General features: G+C 36.3%; 3 protein-coding genes across 4 annotated transcripts; all 3 read right to left on the bottom strand.

Annotated features, from left to right (window-relative positions):
* Positions 1–1,623: 1,623 nt before the first annotated feature.
* Positions 1,624–4,697, bottom strand: LOC141710646 (NDR1/HIN1-like protein 13). Of its 2 annotated transcripts, none has more exons than XM_074513200.1 (3): positions 3,831–4,697; positions 3,522–3,605; positions 1,624–1,805 (listed from the first exon to the last, which is right to left on the bottom strand). In XM_074513200.1, exons 1-2 carry the CDS (start codon positions 4,503–4,505, stop codon positions 3,528–3,530), a joined length of 753 nt encoding a protein of 250 aa, XP_074369301.1. In that variant the 5' UTR covers positions 4,506–4,697; the 3' UTR covers positions 1,624–1,805; positions 3,522–3,527. The 2 variants fall into 2 exon arrangements, with proteins under 2 accessions (XP_074369301.1, XP_074369302.1); XM_074513201.1 differs by lacking the exon at positions 1,624–1,805 and adding an exon at positions 2,083–2,364.
* Positions 4,698–5,779: 1,082 nt separating this feature from the next.
* On the bottom strand, positions 5,780–8,215 carry LOC141712048 (protein LEAD-SENSITIVE 1-like). Its single transcript, XM_074514815.1, has 3 exons — positions 8,059–8,215; positions 7,897–7,970; positions 5,780–6,728 (listed from the first exon to the last, which is right to left on the bottom strand). Exons 1-3 carry the CDS (start codon positions 8,076–8,078, stop codon positions 6,049–6,051), a joined length of 774 nt encoding a protein of 257 aa, XP_074370916.1. The 5' UTR covers positions 8,079–8,215; the 3' UTR covers positions 5,780–6,048.
* Positions 8,216–18,721: 10,506 nt separating this feature from the next.
* LOC141714058 (uncharacterized) lies at positions 18,722–19,126 on the bottom strand. Its single transcript, XM_074517602.1, has one exon. It carries the CDS (start codon positions 19,124–19,126, stop codon positions 18,722–18,724), a length of 405 nt encoding a protein of 134 aa, XP_074373703.1.
* Between the last annotated feature and the right edge of the window lie 5,690 nt (positions 19,127–24,816).

Genomic DNA, 24,816 nt, shown 5'->3' with positions numbered 1-24,816 from the left:
GAAAATTTCTGATCTCCAAGAACAAATCGCTGAATCCTTAGATATCCCGGTCCAACCCAACAAATAAATACATGAATCGATTACAAATAGGGCTAAGCAAAACCGAACCAAACCGAAAAACTGAACCGAACCATACTAATTCGGTTCGGTTCAGTCCTGATTTTTCAGAAATTTGTTCTATTCGGTCCGAACCAAATAGACCGAAATAAAATCGGTTTGGTCTGGTTCTTTTAAAAAAATTATAATTATAATTTTTAATTTGTAATTATATTTATACACTGACAGAACTCTACATATCACTTTACTTTAATTATATTTTAGAGTTCATGTTTTTAGTTTGAAATTTTTATTACTATTTTATTTTTTTAAAAAAAATCATTTCGTTTGGTCCAAAACCGGACCGAACCGAATTATTTCGGTTCGGTCCGGTCTATAATACAATTTCGGTCCGGTTTGATCCATGAAAAAATGATAATTCAATTTTTCAGTCTATTCGGTTCGGTCCGGTGACCGAACCGACCGAATGCTCAGCCCCATTTGCAAATAACAAGCAAAAGTTATCTGTAATATCAAAATTTGGATCGAATCCTGGATCGAATATTTAATATGCCGATTTGTATCCGCTAAAATAAAAATTAAACTCGATTCTAGGATTCTTATTTCGAATTGGGAGTTTAATTTTCGGGAATTTTTTATTAAATTTGATATTACAGATAGCTTTTGCTTGTTATTTGCAACAGATTCGTGTATTTATTTGTTGGTTTGGACTGGAAAATCTAAGGATTCGGTGGTTTGTTCTTGGAGACCCTAAATATCCGATTTTACCCTTGATATAAAAGTTAAAAAGGTTCAAGCGTGCAAAACAAAGCGAAATTTAAAGTTAAAGGTGTAACTTGCAAAGAAACATAATATATACCCGAATTGAAAAAACGCTCAAAGAAATGGGTTATAAAGTGTCAATTACTCTTATTTTCTTATGTTTTAATTAGTAATTTACTGAAATACTGCCGCTTCCATTAAAGTATCTTGGATAAAAAGTCGTCAATGGGGTGCAAATAGAAACGAAATTAATTTTATGGGGTGTATGTTGACAAAGAAAATAATCTACACCCAAATCACAAAAATGAAAATAAAAGTGGGTTACAAACTGCCGATTACTCTAGTTTTTTAAATCACTCGAGGCATCCCTGGCAATTAGCTTACTGACAGAACCAATATTACAGTTTTTGTGAAGGAGGTGTTAATTCCCCAAAGTAAACTAGAAAATTATCAAAATCTGTTCATGGATCATGGGACTATTTCAAAGAATAAATATGGAGAAAATGAGTAACAAAATTTATTTTGTAAAATAATTATAGTCGTTCTAAACAAACATAAAGTTTTATTTCCCATGTCCTATCACCTCCCCTCATTTTCCATAGCCGACTGCCAGCCAGGTTCACTTGAACACTTGCTCAAAGACAACAAACGCATCAAATGAGCGGATAGTAGTCCTCCCAGAAAGGCAGAAGCAAAATTTTTGAAGAGAGTGAAGTTAGAGGAGGAAACAACTAGAACATGAATCAATATTTGCCGCAAACTATCTTTGACACAATCAGGAGTAGATTGTAAACAGATATACTTTTCAACCTATTGAAAAGTGTAAGCTTATACTTCATATTTTTTTTATCTGAATAAGTTTTAAGCAAAATCGCTGTTATGTAGGACTCACCATTAAAAAGCGATTGTAGTTATCATAGCGCTTTCTGGTTTTGCACTGTTCTTTTCTCAGCCAATACTGAAATCAATGACCAACTAGGCAGCAACTGAAGTGATATTGAGAAAGGATCATGTTAAAGCCCATCTCAAGCAATACATATCATTCAAAGACTTAAAAAATTGATAGCATAGATCAATTACTTGTGTCAAACTGCCACACCATCAATTCATTTCTCTGAGTAAAATTTGCACATGTCACGTTCTCAGATTTCAGAAATTAGAATATTACATAGCACAGGGAAATCATCCCCCACCAACATAGATAATTACTGAGCATCATTCATAAATTAAATCTAGCAATATGGATTTAAACCAAATTATTCCCTAACCAGGTATATACATGAATTCCTACTCAACGGCCAGCCCCTCAAGATTTATTGACAGAACCAATTTCACACTTGTAGTGAAGCAGCAAAAAAGAAAGACTATACACACACTCAATGGATTTTCAGAACCTGGAAAGTATAAATGGCAAGAGCTCCATAAACTGGTTTGGTTTGTTATATCACGGATCCAATTAGACATTATCCTTGTAGTCAAGACATTTACAGCTACAGATGATTGGGCATGGAGAAGCTAGGGTTGTTTCTTGGCCTTGCTCGGTATCTATATATTTATGACAATAGTTAGTCCCTTGAAACAATTTTTAGTTGTATTATCTCTCTGGAAGCACGCGGTTTATACAAAGAAACACTACGATACATTAATTTAATACACTATAAAAATTGCCAAATGTGGCTAACTTCTGGAAGATAAACTACAATTGAGGATATACTAACTAAAATTAGAATCCACATACTGAACTAATCACATATTCTAGATTCACCAGAATAAAAAAAATTGATATTCTATTTCTGTTAAATTAAATGCCACAACTATCAAATGAAAACTGCAACTTCGAGCATCAACTTCTAGAGCATCTAGCTGACACTAAGATCAGATAAAAAAAGATAGGCTTGTAGGTCGATGTAGAATCATTTGGCCTTGTCTACACTTCAGGCTCTTTATGATAGCTCAACTATAAAAGTAAAATCGGCAATTAAAGGTTATTATTGCTATTTAAATGTTGAAGAACTTCTTGTCCTTCTATGTAATTTTTGTATATTTTCCCTACACAAATACACTGATTTATCACCATATTTTCCTCGAGCTAGCAAACAATCCAAGTAGTAATCTCTGGTTTCGTGCGGCGCACATCATACAAAAACCTAGAAGAATATAATTTATATATCTTACAATTTACCCGAACAAGACTTTGCCTAAAATCCATCATCAAACAGGTGGGTTTAAATGGAATCTATGTGACAATAACACTTCATTTGATCAGTTGTGGACTGAGGATTCATTTATCTAAAGAATCCACCCAAAACTACATTACATTGCAGAATACAATCGAAAACACTAAGGGAAATATGAAGTCTAAACCTTATGTTTTCACAAAGAACCTTTCACTTTATGCACTAAAATCATTCTTTGACTAGTATTCCAGTATCATAACATTAAACTAAATAAAGAAACCTAGAAACTACAACACAGAAGCAGAAAGCTTGCTAATCCTCCATTCTACTAGCTGGGATGCAACAATTACAATTTAACGAGCAATGACAATAATATATACCTCTTCATTGACAAGTTAAATTGAACATTTAAACAACTATAATCAAAGCAAAATTTAGAAGATTATCAGTTAATGTACTAGACTGTAAGTGTAAGAATTGTTTGTTCTGTGGTTAAAGTAAAAACTATGAAGGAAACAATATCACCTTCTCTTAGTAATACGCTAACAGCAACGTGGCAAGCACAGCCAATTTAGGTGCTGCATTCCACAATCCAGTCTTGCAGACACCCTGAACAGAAACAGATGGTATAATGTGCTAATATTATGTGTAGTTTGCCATTCAGTAACCGTAACAAAAGCAGAAACAAATTCATCAACACACTAGGTCATTAAACTATCAATTTCACTAAATTCGATTCGAATTTCATGTTTTATACATCACTTTTGTCACAACAATGGAAGTACATTGCCATACAAAGCTTCTATAACTGTTGTCTTTCTAACTCATATCTACCTCGCATTGTCTGCTAGGTTCAATCAAATTCCCCACTCCAGTCGCGTTAGAAAACCTGATGTCAACTCCATTGCAATCAGCCTTCACGAGATAACTCTTAGTCAGCCATTTCCCTCTCTTAAACCTAACCAACGCCAAAATCCTAACCCTAAAAGTCACCACTCCACGCCTCAACTCACTTGCCAAACCTTCAATAACGTTTTTATCAACATCCACGTCATCACTCACAAATCGAGCACTCAGCACAGTCTGATTGCGCTTTCTCTGAAACATCGGCGCTAATCGAGTCTCCGATAACTCGTAATCGGAGCCGTACAGTATTAACACATCAAGCTTCTTGTACCAGATCACGAGATTACCGTTCGGATTATAAGCTAGCACAGAGAGATTACACGCCGCCTTGAACTCCGATGAAGTTTCGTTGACGGCGGCGACGCCGGTGGCAGAGAGGACGGTGAATCGCGGTGTCCTCGGCCGAATAATCAGCGACGATAAGATAGAAATGAGAGCGATGATAATAAGAGCGATAATAGCAGCGATTAAACAGTCGCGAACAAAAGTGCAGATGTTATTCGCGATTTGGTTGGTTCGTTGACGGCGGGTGGTGAATGGTGGCGGTTGTGTAGCGCCGCCGGGAATTGTGGTAGTAGTTGCGGCGGCGTTGCGACTGGACATTGTTATGAAGAGTAGGGGTAGGGTGGTAAATTTCACAGTCTGTAATTAATTATTTTTAAATTATGTTTTAGGGAGGTAAAATAATTGTGTGATTAACTGATAATAATGTGTATTTATAGATTAGAGGAAAATATAAAAGAAAAAATATTCAATAAATTTTCATCAAATACTAAGTTATTCTAGAATTTTCCTAGTTTTTGTATTTATAGGTTGGAGGACATATAAAAAGAAATACATTTTTCAATACATTTTCATCAAATATTATCCAATTATATATGCTAGCATTTTCATAGTTTGTATTTTGCAATTTACAGTGGATTGCGTCATACTGGATTATACTGGAATATGGATACGTTTTGAAAATTTGGAGTTCCAATTTTAATTTATTGATTTGAATAATTTATTTATCTCTGATTTTCTGTATGAAAACCTACAGTCTACAGTGGCATACTGTGTTACTATAATAATAATTATAACGATAATATTTCTGCACAAAATTTACACTTTCTTTTAATTTAATTGACCTTTTAATAGCTTGCTATTGAGCAATATGCAGGTTGACCAGGGATGTCAATTATCCGAAGTCTGCAAACTTTCTGGCATTACAATCAATTGGCTTTCATCATTTTAATAGAAAAGCTTTAAATTTTGAGGATCCCCTCATATACTCAAAATGGTAACCAATTAATCTATTTTGAAAATGCTAGCCAACACACTCTATTCTAATATTTTTTTATAAAAAATCATATATTTCATAACTGTTATATCTCAGTCACTATATTTATTGTGTACTAAATCGATAATTTTCATGAAAATAGTCTCCTATTATGTAAACTAAGAATATGGTCTGTATATATTACAAGTAAGTTGGATTGATATTAAATATGTTACTTCCATGAAAAACACTAATCTTTTGAAAAGTTACCAAGTAAGTTTGGGTTGATATTAAATATGTTACTTGCATGAAAACCACTAATCTTTTGGAAAGTTACCTGTACGAAACCTTACTAGCGTTTCTGTATTGTGTGTGAACAGAGTCAACATACTATAGTGGCGTATTTTTGTATGCTTAACTATTGTACCATGAAATTATCTATCGATGAAAATAATTCTAAGTTTGGAACTTTCTAATTTGAGCTTGTTAAGTTTTTTGCGCTAGTTCCACGTGAACAAGAACCAGAATACTACGGTTGATGATATGTATTAGTATTATTACACCAGAATGGTACAAGGTACAATTAACACACTCAGCACAGAAACAGACACCACAACCGGAATGGTAAACTAGCATAGGTGCTTCGGTTACTAGTGAAGATAATGCTTTTAAAAACCACAAGGTAAAACGTACACAAGCATAGAGGCTTCGGTGATGAAGCTATTGCTTCTCAGCTCTCTCACCAATCTTCTCTCGCCCGTACGTAATAAAAAAGAAAATTAAAGATCCACATCACATGCATAACAACTCAAATAACATAATACAAACAATGTCTTTTACAGCAGATTATTAGCCAGCCATCAGTAGCAGTGAAAGCATTAGCAATACTTATCTAACTGAAGAAGGCAAAGCTGGGAGACTTGGCTCGATAACCTGCAGTGCACCAATAGCAAGCCTCCTAGTCAGATCTTCTGCGGAAACCTTCACCACATCCTTCCTCATGCCTATATCAGCAGCATAGCGGCTGACACAGTACATTCCTACAGCAGTTGCAGCCATTCCATAAATATTTGTAGTAACAAGGCGTAATGGTGTCGATAGGACCGCAGCAAGTGGTCCCCCGATTATAGATACTGCTTGACCACTCTGACCCATTGAGCTTTCCAGAACAAGCTGGCCTGTCTTGCAATAAATAGCAAAATCTTCGCAATTTTTCTTGAATACATTGTAGCACCCAAATCCATTGTTAAGCAGGTAGTTTGCCCTTTGGACTACAGCTTCCCCTTCATCAGAGACTGCTAGAGTACAAGTTCCACCACGTGCTTTTGCAAGAAAGAGAGCGTGGCTGACTGCATACTCGAAACGGTATAGGATACCTCCTCCAAGAAAACAATTTAAACATGAAGAGACAACCCCATGGCCTTCTAGCGGTGGGATGCACGTGTCACAAGGAACGTAAGTCCGGGCTGGACCAGAGCTTACCAAAAGGAGGTCCAACACAGTTCCCGTGCCCACTTCTTGGCCATGTCTGGTGAAATGAATTACTTTATCATTCCCAACATAGATGCCTGATGAATATGAAAAAATAGGATGTTATCTCCTGGAATTATTATGAGGGAAAAAAGGCAATGATGAAACTGGAAAAGATATCAGAATATATAGAAAGTTAATATTCTAAAGAAGAAAAGAAACAACACACTTAAGAGTAATAATAATGACCTAACTATCACCTATAAAAGGTTCCTTAAAGTGATCATGGTCATAATCACTACGTGGTATGTCCATGACTCAATGTTAGGTTAGTTCAAGTTCAACCGTAACATGTTTATGCCATAATTCTCATTTCTCAACAAATCTCACAAGTCATCATAAATTTACACTCTTTTGTATTTTTTCAATTCAACCATTTGTTCCACCTTCAATTTTGTTCACATGATTACAATCCATTCTTCAAAAAAAAACACTACATTCAGATATCCCTATACAAACAATACATATTTATCAATTTCAACAAATTATTCATCCCGGTTCATGTTCTGCATCTTCTCCTTCCCGGGGTACCTTTAAAAGAATTCTAGTGATTTCGCTTCACAAACAATATCACAGAGAACACTACGTTTCTGAATCAATAAATTATGCTAGTCTACTGGCCAACCATAAGTTGTACCAATTTTGCGATACTAGTAAAGCAACATCCAACGATCTAGCCACTGCTAATCTTTATTATCAAAATCGGATTAGGAAAAGCCGAAAAGCCTATCACAAGTCTTTATTAGATCTAAAAATAACACTTGGGTTTAGCACATAATCCATCAACAATGAAGCCACAAAATAGGGAGAACATTAAAAAGAACATAACTTTTCCAATTAGACCTATGCCAAATAGACACAGTATACACACATTGCTTCACAATTTGCCAATTGCTAGAAATACACACTTACAATATTCGGAAAAATACATGATAATTGGTTACTCTAATACAGTAATATACCCCAACACGGATATCAAATTGTGGATCGATCAGGTTACATATGTGAAACCCTGTGTCGAAAAAAGTTGATTTTCCCCCAATATAGAAACCTAAACTAATATGCCTATATCACATCTACTAGTTAAAAATAAGAATGTAAGTAAGGTATCGTTTGTACTTAAAATCTCATCATATACCGAGTTAGAATCACGTGATCCAAACAGCCCCCAAAAACGAATTAAGAATACATATATAAAAAGCATACCGTGGTGAGCATAGATGTAAGCGGAACGCCAAGAATAGATGTGATCGCCTGGTTTAAGGCTGTCTCTATCTACTCTGTTATGTTGAAACACAGTTATTTTAATACAAAAACAACGACAATTGCGACGTAATTGCAAAATTACAAAAAAAATGTTAATAATACCTGTTTGAGAGCAACCCCATCTCTCTCTCGCTCTCTTTCTCTCTCTCTCGCTCGCTCGGCTCGGTTTTATCTCTCTTTTTTGCAGAATAATTCACAAAGATATCTTTCAAGATGATGAAGTAGTTTGTTATACGAATTGAAAAAGGTTAACGCAATACCTAATTTACTTTTGTACCCTTTTGTCGGGCCCAAATGATTCTTCGTGCTTAAGTAAAGAGACAGCGGGAGGCTAGTGCCGCGTGATGACTTTATTCTTCTTGGGTCTCGGGACAGTTGAATTAATAATATTCATACATTGATGCCAAAACTGATCCAGTCCAGATGAACAAGAAAGCCCATCCCTTTTGTAATTTTGTTTGTTTCAAAGAAATTAATTTGGATTTTGAATAAAGGCCCATTCTTAGCTTTTTACTACCAAAACTTGTTGGCTTATACTATACATAATACATTTCCATAACAAAATGAATTTAAATATTATATATATATAATTAATACTAAGAGATATTAAAAGTACATGGAGCAAATAATAAATTTTTGACAAGAGTCTTTATTCATTACAAACTCACGACTATCTTTTCCACGAGAACACTTATATCTTAGACTTGACTTGATTATTGTTATGGGTGGATATTTATTTTGTTATATCATACTTCTACTATTCTAGAGTGGAGGGCCTTCAATTCTTTTAAAAAATTATGTTTCGATCAAAATTCACATATATGTGTAACATTTCTTCATCTTTCCTAAATCCAAAATAACATTTTTTTTGGTTTTAAACTATATTTTATTTTATTCTGCTTCATTTACTTTACTACTTAGATTACTCAATTATAAAAAAGTTCTTTATTAAAAAGTAAATAATTTTTTCTAAGATTAAATAACATTTTCTAGTAATTTGCAACAAGAAAACACAACCATCTATTTACAAAATAAAATTTTAATAGCAAATACTTTTAACAAATGTATAAATTTATTATATATTATTTATTTAATAATTTATTATAATAAGCGTGTAAATATTTAATAAATTTAAATTTAAATTTTTGATTGAATATATCTATAATAAGTATTTGAACTATTTTATAATATTACTAATTTTTAATTATTTTTTACATTAAAGATACTTGATTTAAATAAATAAAAGCTTTTATTTTATTTAGGAAGTATTAATCGAGGAAGGATTAATAGCAAGGAAGAATTAAAAGCTATAGGTTAAGAACCTCAAACATCTGGTAATGAATTTGTAGTAAATTAGGATGTATGTTAAGATTTATAATAAAATAAAATACACAGTTCGCTTCACTTTTATCACTTTACTTTTTTTTAAATCACTTTTATCACTTTACTTCTTTGAGGTTGTGATTTGAGTTGGAGATGATTTGAGTTGGAGATGATTGCAAGCTCAAACTTGTTTAATAACATTTTGAAGTCATATTTCAAAAAAAATATTTAAAAGTCAAATTTAAAAATAAATTTAAACTAGTTAATTAGTTAAATGGAAGTGATCGATTATATACTAAACTTAATTAAAACTAGATTTGTATTTGAATACTCGGGAATAATGTATTAATGAATAATTTATTTATTTTTAAATTGAATTCTATTTAAATTTTCTTATATATATATATATATATATATATATATATATATTAGTTTAAAACCCGTGTAATGCACGGATCACATCACACGGATTTTTTAAAAAAATTTTGAATTCAATTCTTAATTTTATTCATTTAAAATTTTAAATGATATGAATTTATAATAATTATATTAGTAGGCGTATATATTCATAACGTTTTAGAACATTTAAACTTATTTAAAGTGATAATATTAGTAAGGGGGAAATATTATTATAAAGAAATTATTATTTTATTATGGGTAAAAATATAATGTCTCCATCATGTTGGGAACTTAAAAAAATATAATTTTAGCATGGTGATTATTTAATCGATTAACTATAATTCTATAAAAGATATTTGAAAAAGACAATGTTAATGATTAAACAATATAGTTTTACTGATAATTCTATAAATAATATTTATGTTTTAATTAAAATTTGATTTTTTTAGTTCACATCAATAGATACGAATTATACTTAATCTAATATTAATTTGATTTATCTCGGATCAGCGATTTACATTATTTTATTTTAGTCTGATGCTCAATACATCGACCAAATCAAACTAATTATTTTTAGTTTAATTTTATTTTTTTTAAAGTGTGGATCAATAAGATAATTTTGTTTACACTGAATAATTATTATATATAGTTTTATTTTTGTTGGTCGAATTGTATATTTATTTTAGTTTTGTGTTAGTTTGAATCAATTATATAATGTATTTTTTTTGTCCAAGATAAATAAAATATATTATTTTATTTATCGAAGTTCATTAGTATAATTTTTTTAGGAGAATTGATAGTATTATTATTTTATCTTAACTCGATTCACATTATATATCAACTAAACCTTAATAATTATATTTAGTTTGCTTAAATTTAATTTAGCTTGAAGTAGCAAATTAAAATAATATAGAATTCGATATGAATTAAAATATAAATTGATAGAAGAAATTGAATTTAATATAAATTATAATGATATAGAGTTCTATAAAATAAAATTAAAATTGGTAAAACAATAGAGTAAGTTGACTTCAATATCAATTATAATTAGAATTAGAATTGATCGACCTAATAATTAGAGTTAGAATAATTAAGTGAGGGTAATTATGTAATTTCAGCAAGTAGCGATTGATCGACTATCAAACTTTTAATATTTCATCTATTATAATATAGTTTAGATATAGATATATATAAAGAGATGAACAAATAGAAATTAAAATTAGGGTGCCCTTCCCAACCATGGTTGGTTGGGATCTATTTAGGAGCCAACCCGTATTTCCGCAATGATTCATTGCGTAAGGGCTCCTGACTTCCGCAATGAATCACGGAAGGTAAGAGACTTCCGCAATGAATTATTGCGGATAAATCGAAATTACCCTTTTGCCCTTAATACTTCCGCAATGAATCATTGCGGAAGTCGTTAACTGATAAACACAACCAGCGACTGTTAACAGTTTTCATTCAATTAAAACACTAAAAACACACACAGCCACACCGATTTCAGGCGATTTCAAGGTTATTTTCAGGCGATTTATTATTCTTCTCCCTCCTCGATTTTCTGAGGTTTGTTTTTCTCACCGTATACACACACACCGTACACACACATACACACCGTATACACACACTAGATGTATGTATATATACGACTATAAACACATACACACACAAGATTGTTCTTGATTATACACACACATGATGTACTTGATTTTTTTTTAAATTTGTTTCGAATTATATGTTGACTTGATGATTATTAGTTCGAATTTTGTGTTCTTGATTTTTTTGGTGATTTAATTTGAATTTAGGTTTATTTAACAATTAGGGTTAGGATTATTTCGAATTAAATGTTGATGTTATGCTTTTTAGTTCGAATTATATGTTGATTTGATTCTTTTTAGTTCAAATTTTATGTTCTTCATTATTTGTGGTGATTTAATTCGAATTTGGGTTGAATTTTGGATTTTATAACAATTATGGTTAGGATTAATTAGGTCAAATAAACTAGTTGAGAAATTAGTTTAGGTTTAATTTTGAGTTGTGAATTTCATTCGAATAATTAGGTTAAATTTATATAGGGGGGAAAGTTTTTAAGTTTAGTTAATTGTAGTGAATTGCGCGGTGAAATGTAGTTCCTGAAAATGGAAGGTTTAGTAATAAATTTAAGGTTATGATTGTGTTTTCGTTAATTTATTTTTAGTTGGATGTTTTGGTGCTTATAAGTACGTTGATAAGAATTGCATTTTGGATCATATAATTTGAGCTTGTGCAGTGTAGTGCATTTAATTAATATTAGTTTGCACAGTCTAATGCGGAATTTGGAAATGGAAATGCTTATAGTGAATCTCGACCTATATTGGTTTCGCTTGTCGTCTTTTCACTTTTTTAGTTTTAATTGTATGTTTCCATGCTGATGAGTAGATAGATTGCTGATAAGAAGTTTTGAATTTCTATATAAATTGGAACCCATAAATTGGTTTCGCTTGTCGCTTGTGCAGTTATTTGTTTAGTTGCTTGTTATTCTGCCCTTATTTGTGCATTATAATATCAAACTGAAATAATTCTTATTTTGAAAATTGCAGATAAAATGAATATGGAATGCGGGTCTATGGATCGATCATTGCTGACCATGCAGGATGATCACATTAGTACTCTTATATGGCATGGGGGTGAGAGGGAGATGCTCGATGTTAGACAGTTGACTGCTAACATGGGTAACTGGGTATTGGATGAGGAGCAGATACATTTGCTTACAGGCTGGGGTTTCGGGGTGTTTGTTAACCCCTTGGTTGTTCCGCAGAATGATATTCGCTTGATCACTGCACTGGTGGAGAAGTGGAGGCCAGAGACTAACTCATTTCACTTCACATTCGGTGAGATGACCATTACATTGGAGGATGTTTACATGATCTTGGGGCTGCCTATTACTGGTCGTGCTGTTACCCATACGGAGCTTGATAATCCGAAACCGTATTGGGTGACCAACTGGAGTTGTCACACCAACTGGAGCTTGATACCCGGGTATACGTCCCTCGAACTAATATGATGGTAAGTAAGGGAAGTGGTTCTCTTTTTATTTTAAATTTTATTCAATGTTTAATTCAATATAAATCTATTTCTTAAATTTTATTAAGTACTTTATTTTTAAAAAATAACATAATTGTTTTAAAATATAAATATTATTTTTGTTTTAAATTATAAATATATTTAAATCAGAAACATATTTAAAGCACATATTATTAAATAATTAAAAAAAACAAAATTCTTCTGCATTGTTTCATTGCGGAAGTCTTCCGCCTTGAAACATTGCAGAAGTATTCCGCATTGTTTCATTGCGGAAGTCTTCCGCCTTGAAACATTGCGGAAGTCTTTTTCTGTTGGCTCCCAACACGTGGAGTCAACCGTGACTGTGGAATTTTACCCTTAAAATTAAAATACAAACTAGAAACTAATTTTAAGCCACTAGATGAACCTAATCTAATGGTCCCCTTAGATCACCCCACCCAATTACTCTGCACCTTTACACACCCACTTATTTAAGTTTTTCCCCTCCGTTTTTAATTTGATTTTTCCCGTCAAACCGTAAGTTTTTTTTAAATCCGATTTCACTATATTTTTCGACATCTCTCAACAAAGGATTTGCATACCATATATGTTATATTTCGAAGTAATTTAAAAATAAAATTATTTGGATTCTAGTTTCTATTTTAAATTGGTTTTTATTGGAGTAGTCGCTATATTCCTGTTCTAACTTGCAAAGTAAATTTGTTTCACTATCTTAAGCCGAGTTTAGTGATAATTTGAATGCATTTAGTCTTCGAGTGACTTAATTTAATTAAAAACATCCGAACTCGAAATCAATTAGTTTGTTTCATGAATCTGATATCGTGCATGACTTCCGGGATGCTTTTCTATCAACCATGCATGTACTGATTCCATTTCAAAAGTGTATATTCTGATGAGATAAGAAGGGGGCAAATACAGAACTGGCAGTGGCAGGCAGGTTTGGTGAACAAATTGCAGAGTCTGATTTCCTCTCTAGCATACATTGTAGGAATGAATATTTACCTGTCTTTTTCTTATTCTCCTCACCTTTCGGTGATTAGAAAATGTAGTCTTTTCCATATTTTTAATTATCAGCAAATACACTCTCTCACCAGTATGGCTGCAAATATCAAATTAGTACTCTATATTACTTCGTTACAGAAGAAATCCTTCAGAAATTTCTAATACATGTTACATACATAACTTTCAAGTTATAAAATCTAATGCATTTTAAAAAGATCTACGTGGACATATTTTGACAAACCTATTGATCAACAGCTGAATGCTCATCATCGGCTATCTTATAAGTAATCAGTCGCCTTATAGGCTGAGTTCCATTTAGCACAATCAGCAATACTTTACAATGATAAACACACTCAATGATCTATCTGCAAATAATCTACCTGTTACGCTCAGATTCCTTCAAAGCTTGAACAGGCTTCGGCTGCCTTGAAGGTGGCTTCGGCTGATACCTGAAAGTGAAGAGAATGCGAGGGTTTGTACCCCCAATTCACCTCCGGTGTGAAAATAAGAATCTAGTTCTAAGGGTGTGATAATAATACAAGAAAAGCAGAGTGTATGCGAGAATGTGTGTCTTTTGTCTTACTTCACAAGGGTTTTTATACCCAATTCTGCCATGAATGTTCATCCGTTTCTAATCATAAAGGAGGGAGTGAAAAAGGGGGCGTTATGTCCCTTGCCCTTTCCAACGGTCTGGAAGAAGAGTGGGCCTTGGTCTGGGACTTTCATGGGCCTTCATCTCGCGGGCCTGAAGGACCTTCGGCCTAGTAGCTTAATTACACATTGGGCCTTCGTTCGATGGGCCTTGTTGGGCCTATATCCAACATGTCCCTGTCCTTCGGCTGGGCCTTCGGGCCGGCCGACGGACACCGGTCTCGGCCCATATTGGGGTGAAGAAACCCTAGGGTGACTGCTTCTATTCCGCCTCGATCTTTGGTCGTACACGTGGCAAGCTTGTGGGAACTTGTAGTGCATTAACGCGACAGCTGTTGGCACGTCGTTCAATGGTTCAATCTCAGCCGTTGAATCTCAACTGTTTTAATCTGGGACGTCTATTTTAAAAACCCCCAAATGTCGCCTTTCCAAATTCATTTTAGGCGCCTATATAAAGCTTATTTTTGCATTTCCTTTTCTTTTTATCATTTCCAGTTTCTGTACACACAGCAACGAACTGCGGCGAGTTTTTCAATCACGGGCAATAACAACTCCGTCTTTCCAGTAAGTCCCTTTTCTTGCTTTTCAGTTGCTTTTTACATTTGCATGCAATTTTTTTGTGTTTTACGGTGTTTGCATGTGGGCTCAATGGCTTTTGTCAGGGCTTTGAGTTTATGGGACATTTCTGGGTTTTACGCGTGCGTTGTGTTTTTTGGAGTCTTTTAATTTTTTGGGTACTTCTGGGTAGGAAATAGAAGTTTTTCTGGGTTCCCCCATGGGTTTAAAGATGACATGCGAGGCGTTTTTTGGCCAAGAACTCTCTTCGGGGGGTTCTTGGCCTAAGAACGTCCTTCGGGAGCCGACCCAGGGGCAGATGGGCGGTTTGGAGTTTAAAGATGGCAGGCGAAGGGTTTTCTGGGGGCAAGAACGTCCTTCGGGGAACTTGCCCTTTAGAACAGCCTTCGGGAGCCGACTCCAGATCTTTTTTCTGTTCGCTCGGTTCTGGGGCATGTACTCGGCCTTTTTAATATTTTTCATTTTTCCTTTGTCTTGTCCCGAGTACATGGACTAATGTCGCTATATTTCCAAATACAGGGACATGGACCGAGCGAATTGCCCCCAGAGATTTGGGACCCAAGGTCGGGCACTTTGGTGGGAACATCTTCTATTCGCCCCGAGAGAACGGGTCGGGATCTTTTTGGATCGGTGGCGAATTACCCGGAGGCGAATAACCGGTCGGAATTGTCGAAGGAGAGGATAATTCAGATGTATTCTGATTTCTTTGTCCCTCAGAATTTCTTCTGGCTCTATGCCCCTAAGGAGAACGAACGGATTTACGACACGCCTGGAGTGCCGGAAGGGTATGGTGACTGTGCCGTCGGGATCTCAGAGGCGGCGTTCAAGTGCGGCTTTAGAGTGCCGATTCTGAAGATGGTGAAGTATCTCTTCAGACGGATGGGGATCGCCTTGGGGAAGATGGATCCCAACGGGGTCATCCATATCAACTGCTTCCAGAATAGGTGCCTTCATGCCGGAGTTCGCCCAACTCCGAGGCTATTCTGGTGGCGTTATGACTTCCGAAAGAGCCCGTGATTTTATACCATTGCTCGTCGGGCTGGCCGGGCAGATTGGACGACCACCAACTCTAGTAACAAGCAGACCCATACTCACTGGTATTTTGTGAGTGGTCGGAAATTGGCTCCATTGTCCGTCTGGAGGGACGTGAACCCTTAGCTGCTCCTCGCTCCGAGCCTAACAGAGAGGGAGAAGGAGGACTACGCGGCCCTGGTAGACGTCAACGTGAGCAAGCTGGGTCCCGAGGAGTTTCGGGATAGAGACTGGCTCCTCAGCTTGTGGGGTGGGGGTAACAAACTTCTTCCTTCGTTCTTTCTTTAATTAGTTTGGTTCGCCTGCATAATTTGTCCTTTTTATGCATTCTGCTATATATGCTCGTGCTGACTTGCATCCTGTTACATTTCAGTGTCTTTAAGAGAGGCCTTGATAGAGAGGAAGAAGGCCAGGACGACCGAAAAGAAGGCCGCAGAAGAGGCGGCGAAGAAGAAAGCTGCTGATGGAGAGGCCACGCCGAATCCTTCCGGGGATTCGGAGGAGAGACCCGAGGCGGAGAGGGTCATGCCGCTTCGTCAGGATCCACGGCCTCTGATGAGGACGAGCCGGTGGTGGTGAGGGAAGGGAACCCTTCCTAGAGGACTCGCAGCCGGGAGGGGATCGTTCAGTCCTATCTCCTCGGATGGGGTGTGCTGACGTCCGACCACACCGTCTACCCGGCGAGGCAGTCTACAAAGGAGGTTTCTTCAGACCTGTGCCACAACCTCCAGCTCCCGGCCGATCTGTCGGCCTTTACTTCGGCTTCTCCGACCGAGGCTTGCACTGAGCTTCTGTCCTTTTTGTCCCTGGTATGTTTTTAATTTTTCTTCAATTTTTCTTTCGCTCGCCCTTTTTTCCTTCGACACCTTTTTCTAATGCTTTTGTCTTGTCTTTTTTGCAGGCTGCTCCTTGGGCCGCAGCCATGGAGGACAAAGTTCGGGATATTGAGACTCGGATGACCGAGGTGAAGGAGCTGGAGAGGAGGGCCACGGCGGCCGAGGAGGAACTCGGGAGGGTGAAGACCCAGAAAGAGGAGCTGGACGGGCAGGCCACCCAGCTGAAGGAGGACAAGTCCCGGCTTGAAAATGACTTGGAGAAGGCGAACCGGAGGATCTCCCACCGGAACGTCCAGCTGAAGAGGTTCCGCAAGGAGCTTCGGAAGAAGCAGAAGCAGCTGGACCCGACGGAGGAATGCTGCTTCCAGTTCGGCGCTGACTATGTCCTGGAGAAGGCCCATGGCCTGAACTGGGACCATAAGCAGTTGTTGGACGACAACTTGGAGGATCCTATTGGTCAGCCTGCAGTTGAAGCCCCTCCAGTCTCCTCCGGCGAAGACGAAGAGCTCTTGGATGAAGACCCTCAAGCCTAGGTTTTCAGCACTGAGGTGCTTGACATGATGGAAGATGATCTTGTTGCGAAGTTTGCCATTGGTGTTTCCATGGTCGTACCCAACTCTTGCAGCGGCTTTCTTCGTTCATCTTCTTGACTTGTAATTTTATTTTTTGTAATCGATACTCCTGCCTTCGAGCTTTTGTAATTTAACTAGCCTTCGGGTTTTTATATTTTAATGCATCTTTCATCTTTCGTCAGCATTGTTTTCTTTTATTTGTCAACAATTTTAGTAATTGTATCTTCGGCTTCATTTGCCTTAACAATTTTAATAAAATGAATCGCCTCTTCGGCATTATTGATTTGCCTTTAACAATTTTAATAAAATGAATCACATTTTCGGCTTTATCCATTCGCCTTAACGCTTTTAATAAAACGAATCGCATCTTTGGCCTTATCGATTTGCCTTAAAGATTTAATAAAATGAATCGCATCTTCGGCTTTATCTATTCGCCTTAACGATTTTAATAAAACGAATTGCATCTTCGGCCTTATCAGTTTGCCTTAACGATTTTAATAAAATGAATTGTATCTTCGGCTTCATTTACCTTAACAATTTTAATAAAATGAATTGTATTTTCGGCTTCATTTGCCTTAACAATTTTAATAAAATGAATCGCATCTTTGGCCTTTGCCTTAGCAATTTTAACAAAATGAATCGCATCTTCGGCTTTTGCCTTAGCAATTTTAACAATGCCTTACTACCCCTTATGGCCCCGAGGGTTAAAGGCCGAAGGTGACTTCGGGCTGTTAATGCTTCTACTGCACTTGGGCGAAGGAACAGGGATGCTGATCGTTCAGTGATTGCCCCTGAATCATCATGTCATTGTTCGTTCGGTCAATAAGAAGTTTCGGCTGGTCTTCTTCGGGATTGCCCCTGGACCAGGCCGTCTTTATTTTATATTCTTTTGTAGATACAATCGTGATTGAGGCCGAGGGATCATGTCCATTTCTAAGATTGCCCCTGGACAGGGTTTCCTTCGGACTTCTATAATATCATACGAACAAAGGGAAGGGCGAAGGATGCGGGCTTATCTTATGTTCGCCCCTTAAGGCCATTTGTGTGCCCTTTCCACATGCAAATTAAATAATAGTAGTGTAGTGAAGGATGTTTGAGTTTTGGGTGATTGCCCCTTATGTTACATGCTTCATTAACAAATTAGACAAGGGCGGCAGCCGAAGAGTTTATCGTCTTCGGGATCGCCCTCAGATAATACTCATGCGGCCGCGACTTTGGTAAATAAAGAAATGTGACAGAAAATGCGTCTTTATTTATAATCGAACTGCTTACATTCTTCATATAAAATTCAAGTACAAACTTTAAAGAAATTTCTTACTGATAAAATTTCCGAAGGCGACTGGCGTGCCAAGTGTTTTTGATTGCTTCGCCCGATAATGTTTCAAGCTTGTATGTTCTGGGCCGAACGACCTCGATCACCTTATAGGGCCCCTCCCAGTTAGGCTGAAGCTTTCCTTGTTTGGCCGGCATAGATGCGGCCAGCTCCCTAAGGACTAGATCTCCGACTTCAAAAGACCTCTTCTTGACGTTGGAGTCATAATGTTGTGCCGCTTGAAGCAAGTATTTCATGTTTTTTTGGTGGGCGGCTTCTCTTTCTTCCTCCAATAAGTCTACGTTCGCCCTTAGCCCGAAGCTATTAGTTTCTACATTGTAGGTTTCAGTTCGATATGATTCCAAGCCTACTTCGACTGGAATCAGGGCTTCGGTTCCATAGGCCATTCTGAAGGGAGTTTCTCCCGTTGATGTCCTAGGGGTCATTCGGTAGGCCCATAAGATCCAAGGGAGTTTCTTCCGCCCATCTTTCTTTAGCTTCTCCCAGCCTCTTCTTTACTCCTTGAAAGATTACTTTATTCGCCGCTTCTACTGCTCTATTCCCTTGCGGGTGGGCGACTGAGCTAAACCTCTATTCAATTCTGAAATGGTGCAGGAACTTTGTAAGATATATTTGATAATGTCATGTCTAATATGATTTATGTTTAGTTTTCAGATCTTACTTAAACAGAACAAATCAGTACTTAACTGAAATCAGCACTTATACTGAAGTCAGAACTTAAGTCATCAATACTTAAGGTTCAGGAGATATTTATCAGAAGATAATATCAGGACTTAAAGGAAATGTTCAGATAAGGAAGGAGGCTGATTGAAAGATCAAGACAAACGTAAGAAGAGATATGCATGAAGAAGGAATTCTATGAAGAATAGAATACTTGGAAGAAAAGATATTTGATTGATATATTTTAGGAAGCAGAATTATATTCCATATCAATTAGCGATTATCTTGTAACTGTGTAGTATATAAACACAGACATAGGGTTTATACTATAAGTGTTATCATTATCGAGAAGATTATTCATTGTAACCCTAGCAGCTCTCGTGATATTTGTTCATCACTGAGAGAGGACAGTTCCATACTGTAACAGAATTTATTGCTTTGAATAAAGTCTGTTTTCTGTTACTTGTGTTATTAGAATTCGATTTGATTGTGCTATACACTGTATTCACCCCCCTCTACAGTGTGTGTGACCTAACAAGTGGTATCAGAGCCTATCTGTTAACACACAAACAGTTTTAAGATCCAAAAACAATCATGTCTGAAGTAGAAACTCCAACTAAGCCCACCAAAACTGAAGAACCTCCAAAGACACAAATCCATAGCCGATATGAGGCTATTAGTGTTCCCATATTGAGACCATCTGAATATCCCATATGGAAGGTGAGGATGACTATGTTCTGGAAGCTACAGATCCAGAATATCTTGATGGAATCAACGAAGGGCCTCACAAACCAACCAAGCTCGTTGTTGCAGTTGCAGGTGAAGCAACAAAGTCAGTACCAAAGGAGAAGAGTGACTACACTGCTGAAGATATCGCATCAATTGCTAAGGATGCTAAGGTACGATATTTACTACATAGTGCCATTGATAATGTAATGTCAAACAAGGTAATAAACTGCAAGACTGCAAATGAGATATGGGATGCCTTGGAAACAAGATGTCAGGGAACTGATACGATTAAGAAGAACAGGAAAATAATACTCACTCAAGAGTATGAACACTTTGACTCAAAGGCTAATGAGTCATTGACTGATTTATATGATAGATTTGTCAAATTCTTGAATGATTTGTCACTGGTTGATAAGGAGTATGATCTTGAAGATTCAAACTTTAAATTCCTGTTGGCTCTTCCTGAAAGCTGGGATTTGAAGGCAACAACAATAAGAGACAACTATAATCTTGATGAAACAACTCTTGATGAAATTTATGGGATGCTCAAGACTCATGAACTTGAGATGGAATAAATAAGCAAGAGGAAAGGAGGAAAGTCAAGGACAGTTGCTCTTAAGGCTGAAGAAGAATCCCCCAAGGCAGAATTCCAGCTGAGGCAGACCTCTGACCAATTCTCTTTTGACAAGAGAATTCATTGTTTTGAAATTGAGATGAGAAAGTCTCTTGTGCCATAGCCAACTCTCATCTGACGATGCCTTTGCATAGAAACAATTGACTTCAGGGATTGCTTCCAGAGTTCATGTCAGCTACGAACAGATTTCCTTTCCGAATTCCCATCAAGGAGGGTTTTTTCACTTTTCCTTGTGCAGAATCTGACACTTCAGCTTGTCGAATAAAATATTGTAGCCGTTGTCACAGAACTGACTAATGCTAAGCAGATTGTGTTCAAGTCCTTGCACAACATACACATTTTCAATGATAACATTTCCAGCTAGCAAACAGCCATATCCCTCCGTTAAACCTTTGCTGGTATCTCCAAAGGTAACCACTGGGCCAGCTTTTTCAACCACATTTGATAGCAGGGCTCTATCTCCGGTCATATGTCTTGACGATCCGCTGTCAAGAATCCACACTACCGTTGTACCTGTTTAATGCCCTGCAATACAAATGGATTAGACCTTCTTCGGAACCCAAGCTTGGCTGGGTCCGACATATTTGTAAAATTGGCCTTTATCAGGCAAAACAACATTCTTAATTTTAATATTCTCAACTTTCTCAATGACTAGACATTTGACCTTGTGAACAGCCTTGACAAATTTCTGTTTAGACTTAGGAACAAATGTCTCCTTTCTAGCTTTAGGAGGACTAGCAGTCTTAGACCTATCATGCTTTCTATTATTCACATGCTGACGAGGAGTAATCTTATCATTAGAAACATGCTTACCATTAAAATAAGCATACATCAGATTAAAAGCACAAGACATACAATCAGGAACACCACATGCTTTATGAGAGGGATTAACAATAGGCAACTTATGCATGGTAGACATGGCATTTGTGTTATCCAACTCATGTGTGTCTGAGTTAGTCTCAGTTGCTGTCACAACCTTGACTGGAACTTTTGACACACTTGACTTGGAGACAACTTTCTCATTAGCATTATCTTCAGCACAGATTTCTTCTTGAATAATAAATGAGGTCTCATCAAATGGTCCAGTAATTGATCTTTATCGAGGGGTTCATCAAACCCTTAAGCACATGTGGTACGTCCCTGCCTTTAGCACAGACATGAGGAGGGAGTTTATGCCTAATTTTCCAATAGCAGCATTGTAATCATAACCTATTCCAGATGTTGATTAACATCTTGCTTATTATAAAACTCTTGGACTTCGAACAAGAATTAAAGTAAGCTTTAACCTTAGCCTCAAGACCGGTGATTTTGTTTTTGAGAATAGTTTCAAGTGTCTATAACAGTCAACTCTATTCTCTAGAAAAGATACTTGTTCTTTTAATTTATCTTGATTAATGTGTGCACAAGTCTTAATTCATTGACTCTTTCTCAAGGTCTTTGATTTGTTGATTTAACAATTCATTATCACGACGAGCACAATCTAAGGAACCTCCTAGATGATAAACTAATTCAGCATCAGTAAATTTTACCTCTTTTCTTGACGATGAGGTGTTTGCATCACTAGCCATGAGAGCAAGATTCCCAACTTCTTCATCTTCACTGTCAGTATCATCCCAGCTTCTTCCCTTTGCCAGGTAAGCCCTTTCAGATTTACTCTTCTGATTAGAATCGTAAGAGTTCTTCCTCACTTGTTTTGGGCTTCCTGCATTCTGTGGCAAAGTGTCCCAACTCATTACAGTTGAAGCATCGAATGGTGCTTCGATCAACCATCCCGTTTTATACCCACCACTGCTGGTGTTAGAGGATGAAAATCCACCTTTCTGGAATCTGTTGTAGTTGGACTTGTACTTGAACTTGGGATTCCTTTTGAATCTGACATTTGAGAATCTCTTGACAATCAGGGCCATTGACTCATCCTCCAATTGCTCCAGTTCTTCCAAGGAATAAAAATCATCTCCTGATTGATTGTAGTAGGAGGATCAAATTCTGCTACTATCACATTTTCTTCAACCTTGGAAGACTGTACCATTCTTTCTGACTGTTGAGATTGTTGTTGATATTGTGGTTGTTGTTGTTGTTCATCAGCTACTAGAGCAGTAGACGTGCTGACCACTCTTCCTTTCCCGATAAACTTCCTTCTGCTGAATCTGCTCCAACTCATAAGTCTTTAACACACAATAGAGCCTTTCCAAAGAAATCTCACCTCAAATCTCTTGCTTCGCTTATGCAGTGATTTCTATGTCGAGGATGAGTTGGCATTAGTGGGTCAGTTAAAGGAACTTTTTGTTGACCTCCCTGATGGAAATAGTATTTACCATTAATGTTTCAGGTTTGTTGATCACTGCAGTGGTACCTCTCAAACACTTTCAGTGATTCCTTCTCCTGGATGGATTTAAAGTATTCATACTCAGAAGGTTAGGATTTCTAACTTGTTCTCCCTAACTTTCCTCTGTGCCTTCATTAATACCTCAATAGTTCCCAGATATGTTTGGAATCTTTACATTCATCACATGTCCTATTCATCAAGGGATCAAGGGAATCTACTAAAATTATTGCAGGCTAGCATCCAGGGAGGTTCTTCTATTTCAGCAGGAGAGAAATCCTCAGGATCTTTCACATAAGTTCTAGCTTTGGTGATCACCACATCATTTTCTATTACCTCTGGTTCAATAACCATTGGAATTTTTGGACCCTTCTTTAACACTTCAGATATTTGGGATTAGCAACTTGTAAAAACAATAGCATCTTCTTCTTCCACATATATAATTTTCTTTATCGAATTGGAATTTTAACGGTTCCAACTTTTTGTGTAGTCATTATGAATTTTTGAGTGAATAAAAAATTCAAGGAGTGAAAGAAACACAAAAGTCTAGGATCTTGATTTGTACGTTAATCAGAAGGCTCTGATACCAATTGTTAGGTCCCAATTTGTTTGTAGAAGGGGGGTTGAATAACAATACCGTTTAATCGAATAAAATGCGGAATAAAAAGTGAAACAAAATTCAAGTTAAATAAAACTTTTATTAAACTTGAAAGGTGTTACAACAACGGTATCGTTACAAGGGATTAATCTCAAATCAATTATTACAAATCTAGAATAAATTCGACATGAACTTTTTCTATTTTTGCAATGAAAAGATCAAATGCTAAATGCGATTTGAGATTAAGTTCTAGGGATTTTAATCCGCTAGATTGTTACACAAGAACAAGATAAATAATTCTAGTGGTTTGGATTTAACTTTACAATCTAGAATTTTGATCTTGAATAAAGCAGATGAAAAATGAAATTTGCTGCTTGTTTTTCTGCTTGTTCTTGACTTGTGTGTTCTGTTGAATTATTGCATGAATGTCTTCTGCTTTCTGTTGTTTAAGTAAACAAAACAATCCAGTTGAATCAGCAAGACTTTCGGCAAGACAATCAAATGAACTGGCATGACAATCCATTTGAACTGGTAGGACTTTCGGTGAGACTATCCTTTTGAACTAGCAAGACAATCCCAATAGCTAGCAAGACAATCAGAATGAACTAGCAAGACTTTCGGTATGACTATCAATTTCATACCGATTGTCATAGTAGTTCAAATCAATTGTCTTACTGAATTATTAATAGATTTTAATCTAATAAAATTCTGAAAATCCTTAATATTAATTCTGAATTAATTAATCAATTAATTCAATTAATCAAAATTAATCTTTGCAGATATAATTTATTTTCTTAATTAAATTATTGACTTAATTAATTAATAGAGAATTAATACTAATCTTGAGCAGCAACCATTCTTCTGAAAATCTTCTGAAAATCACTGTCAATTATGAATCAATTCCACCACTTCAATGTTGACACTCGATGTACTGTCTGGTTCATGAGTGACTAACTTCCGTGACGTTTCTTCAAGCCTTGACCTTGATACTCTTGATTTTCTTCAGACTAAATCCTTGTAATTAATTGATACCCTGACGAGATCTCTGTCACTTGATTAAATCCACAATCTTGATTTATATCACTGAGGCTTGATCAATTTCTTGAGCTTCTTCCAGTGAATTAAGTCTTCA

The sequence above is a fragment of the Apium graveolens genome, chromosome 3 (assembly GCF_009905375.1).
Source record: "Apium graveolens cultivar Ventura chromosome 3, ASM990537v1, whole genome shotgun sequence".
NCBI lineage: Eukaryota > Viridiplantae > Streptophyta > Magnoliopsida > Apiales > Apiaceae > Apium > Apium graveolens.
The sequence above is the reverse complement of the archived record's forward strand: the minus strand, read 5'-3'. Positions and strand labels throughout refer to the sequence as shown.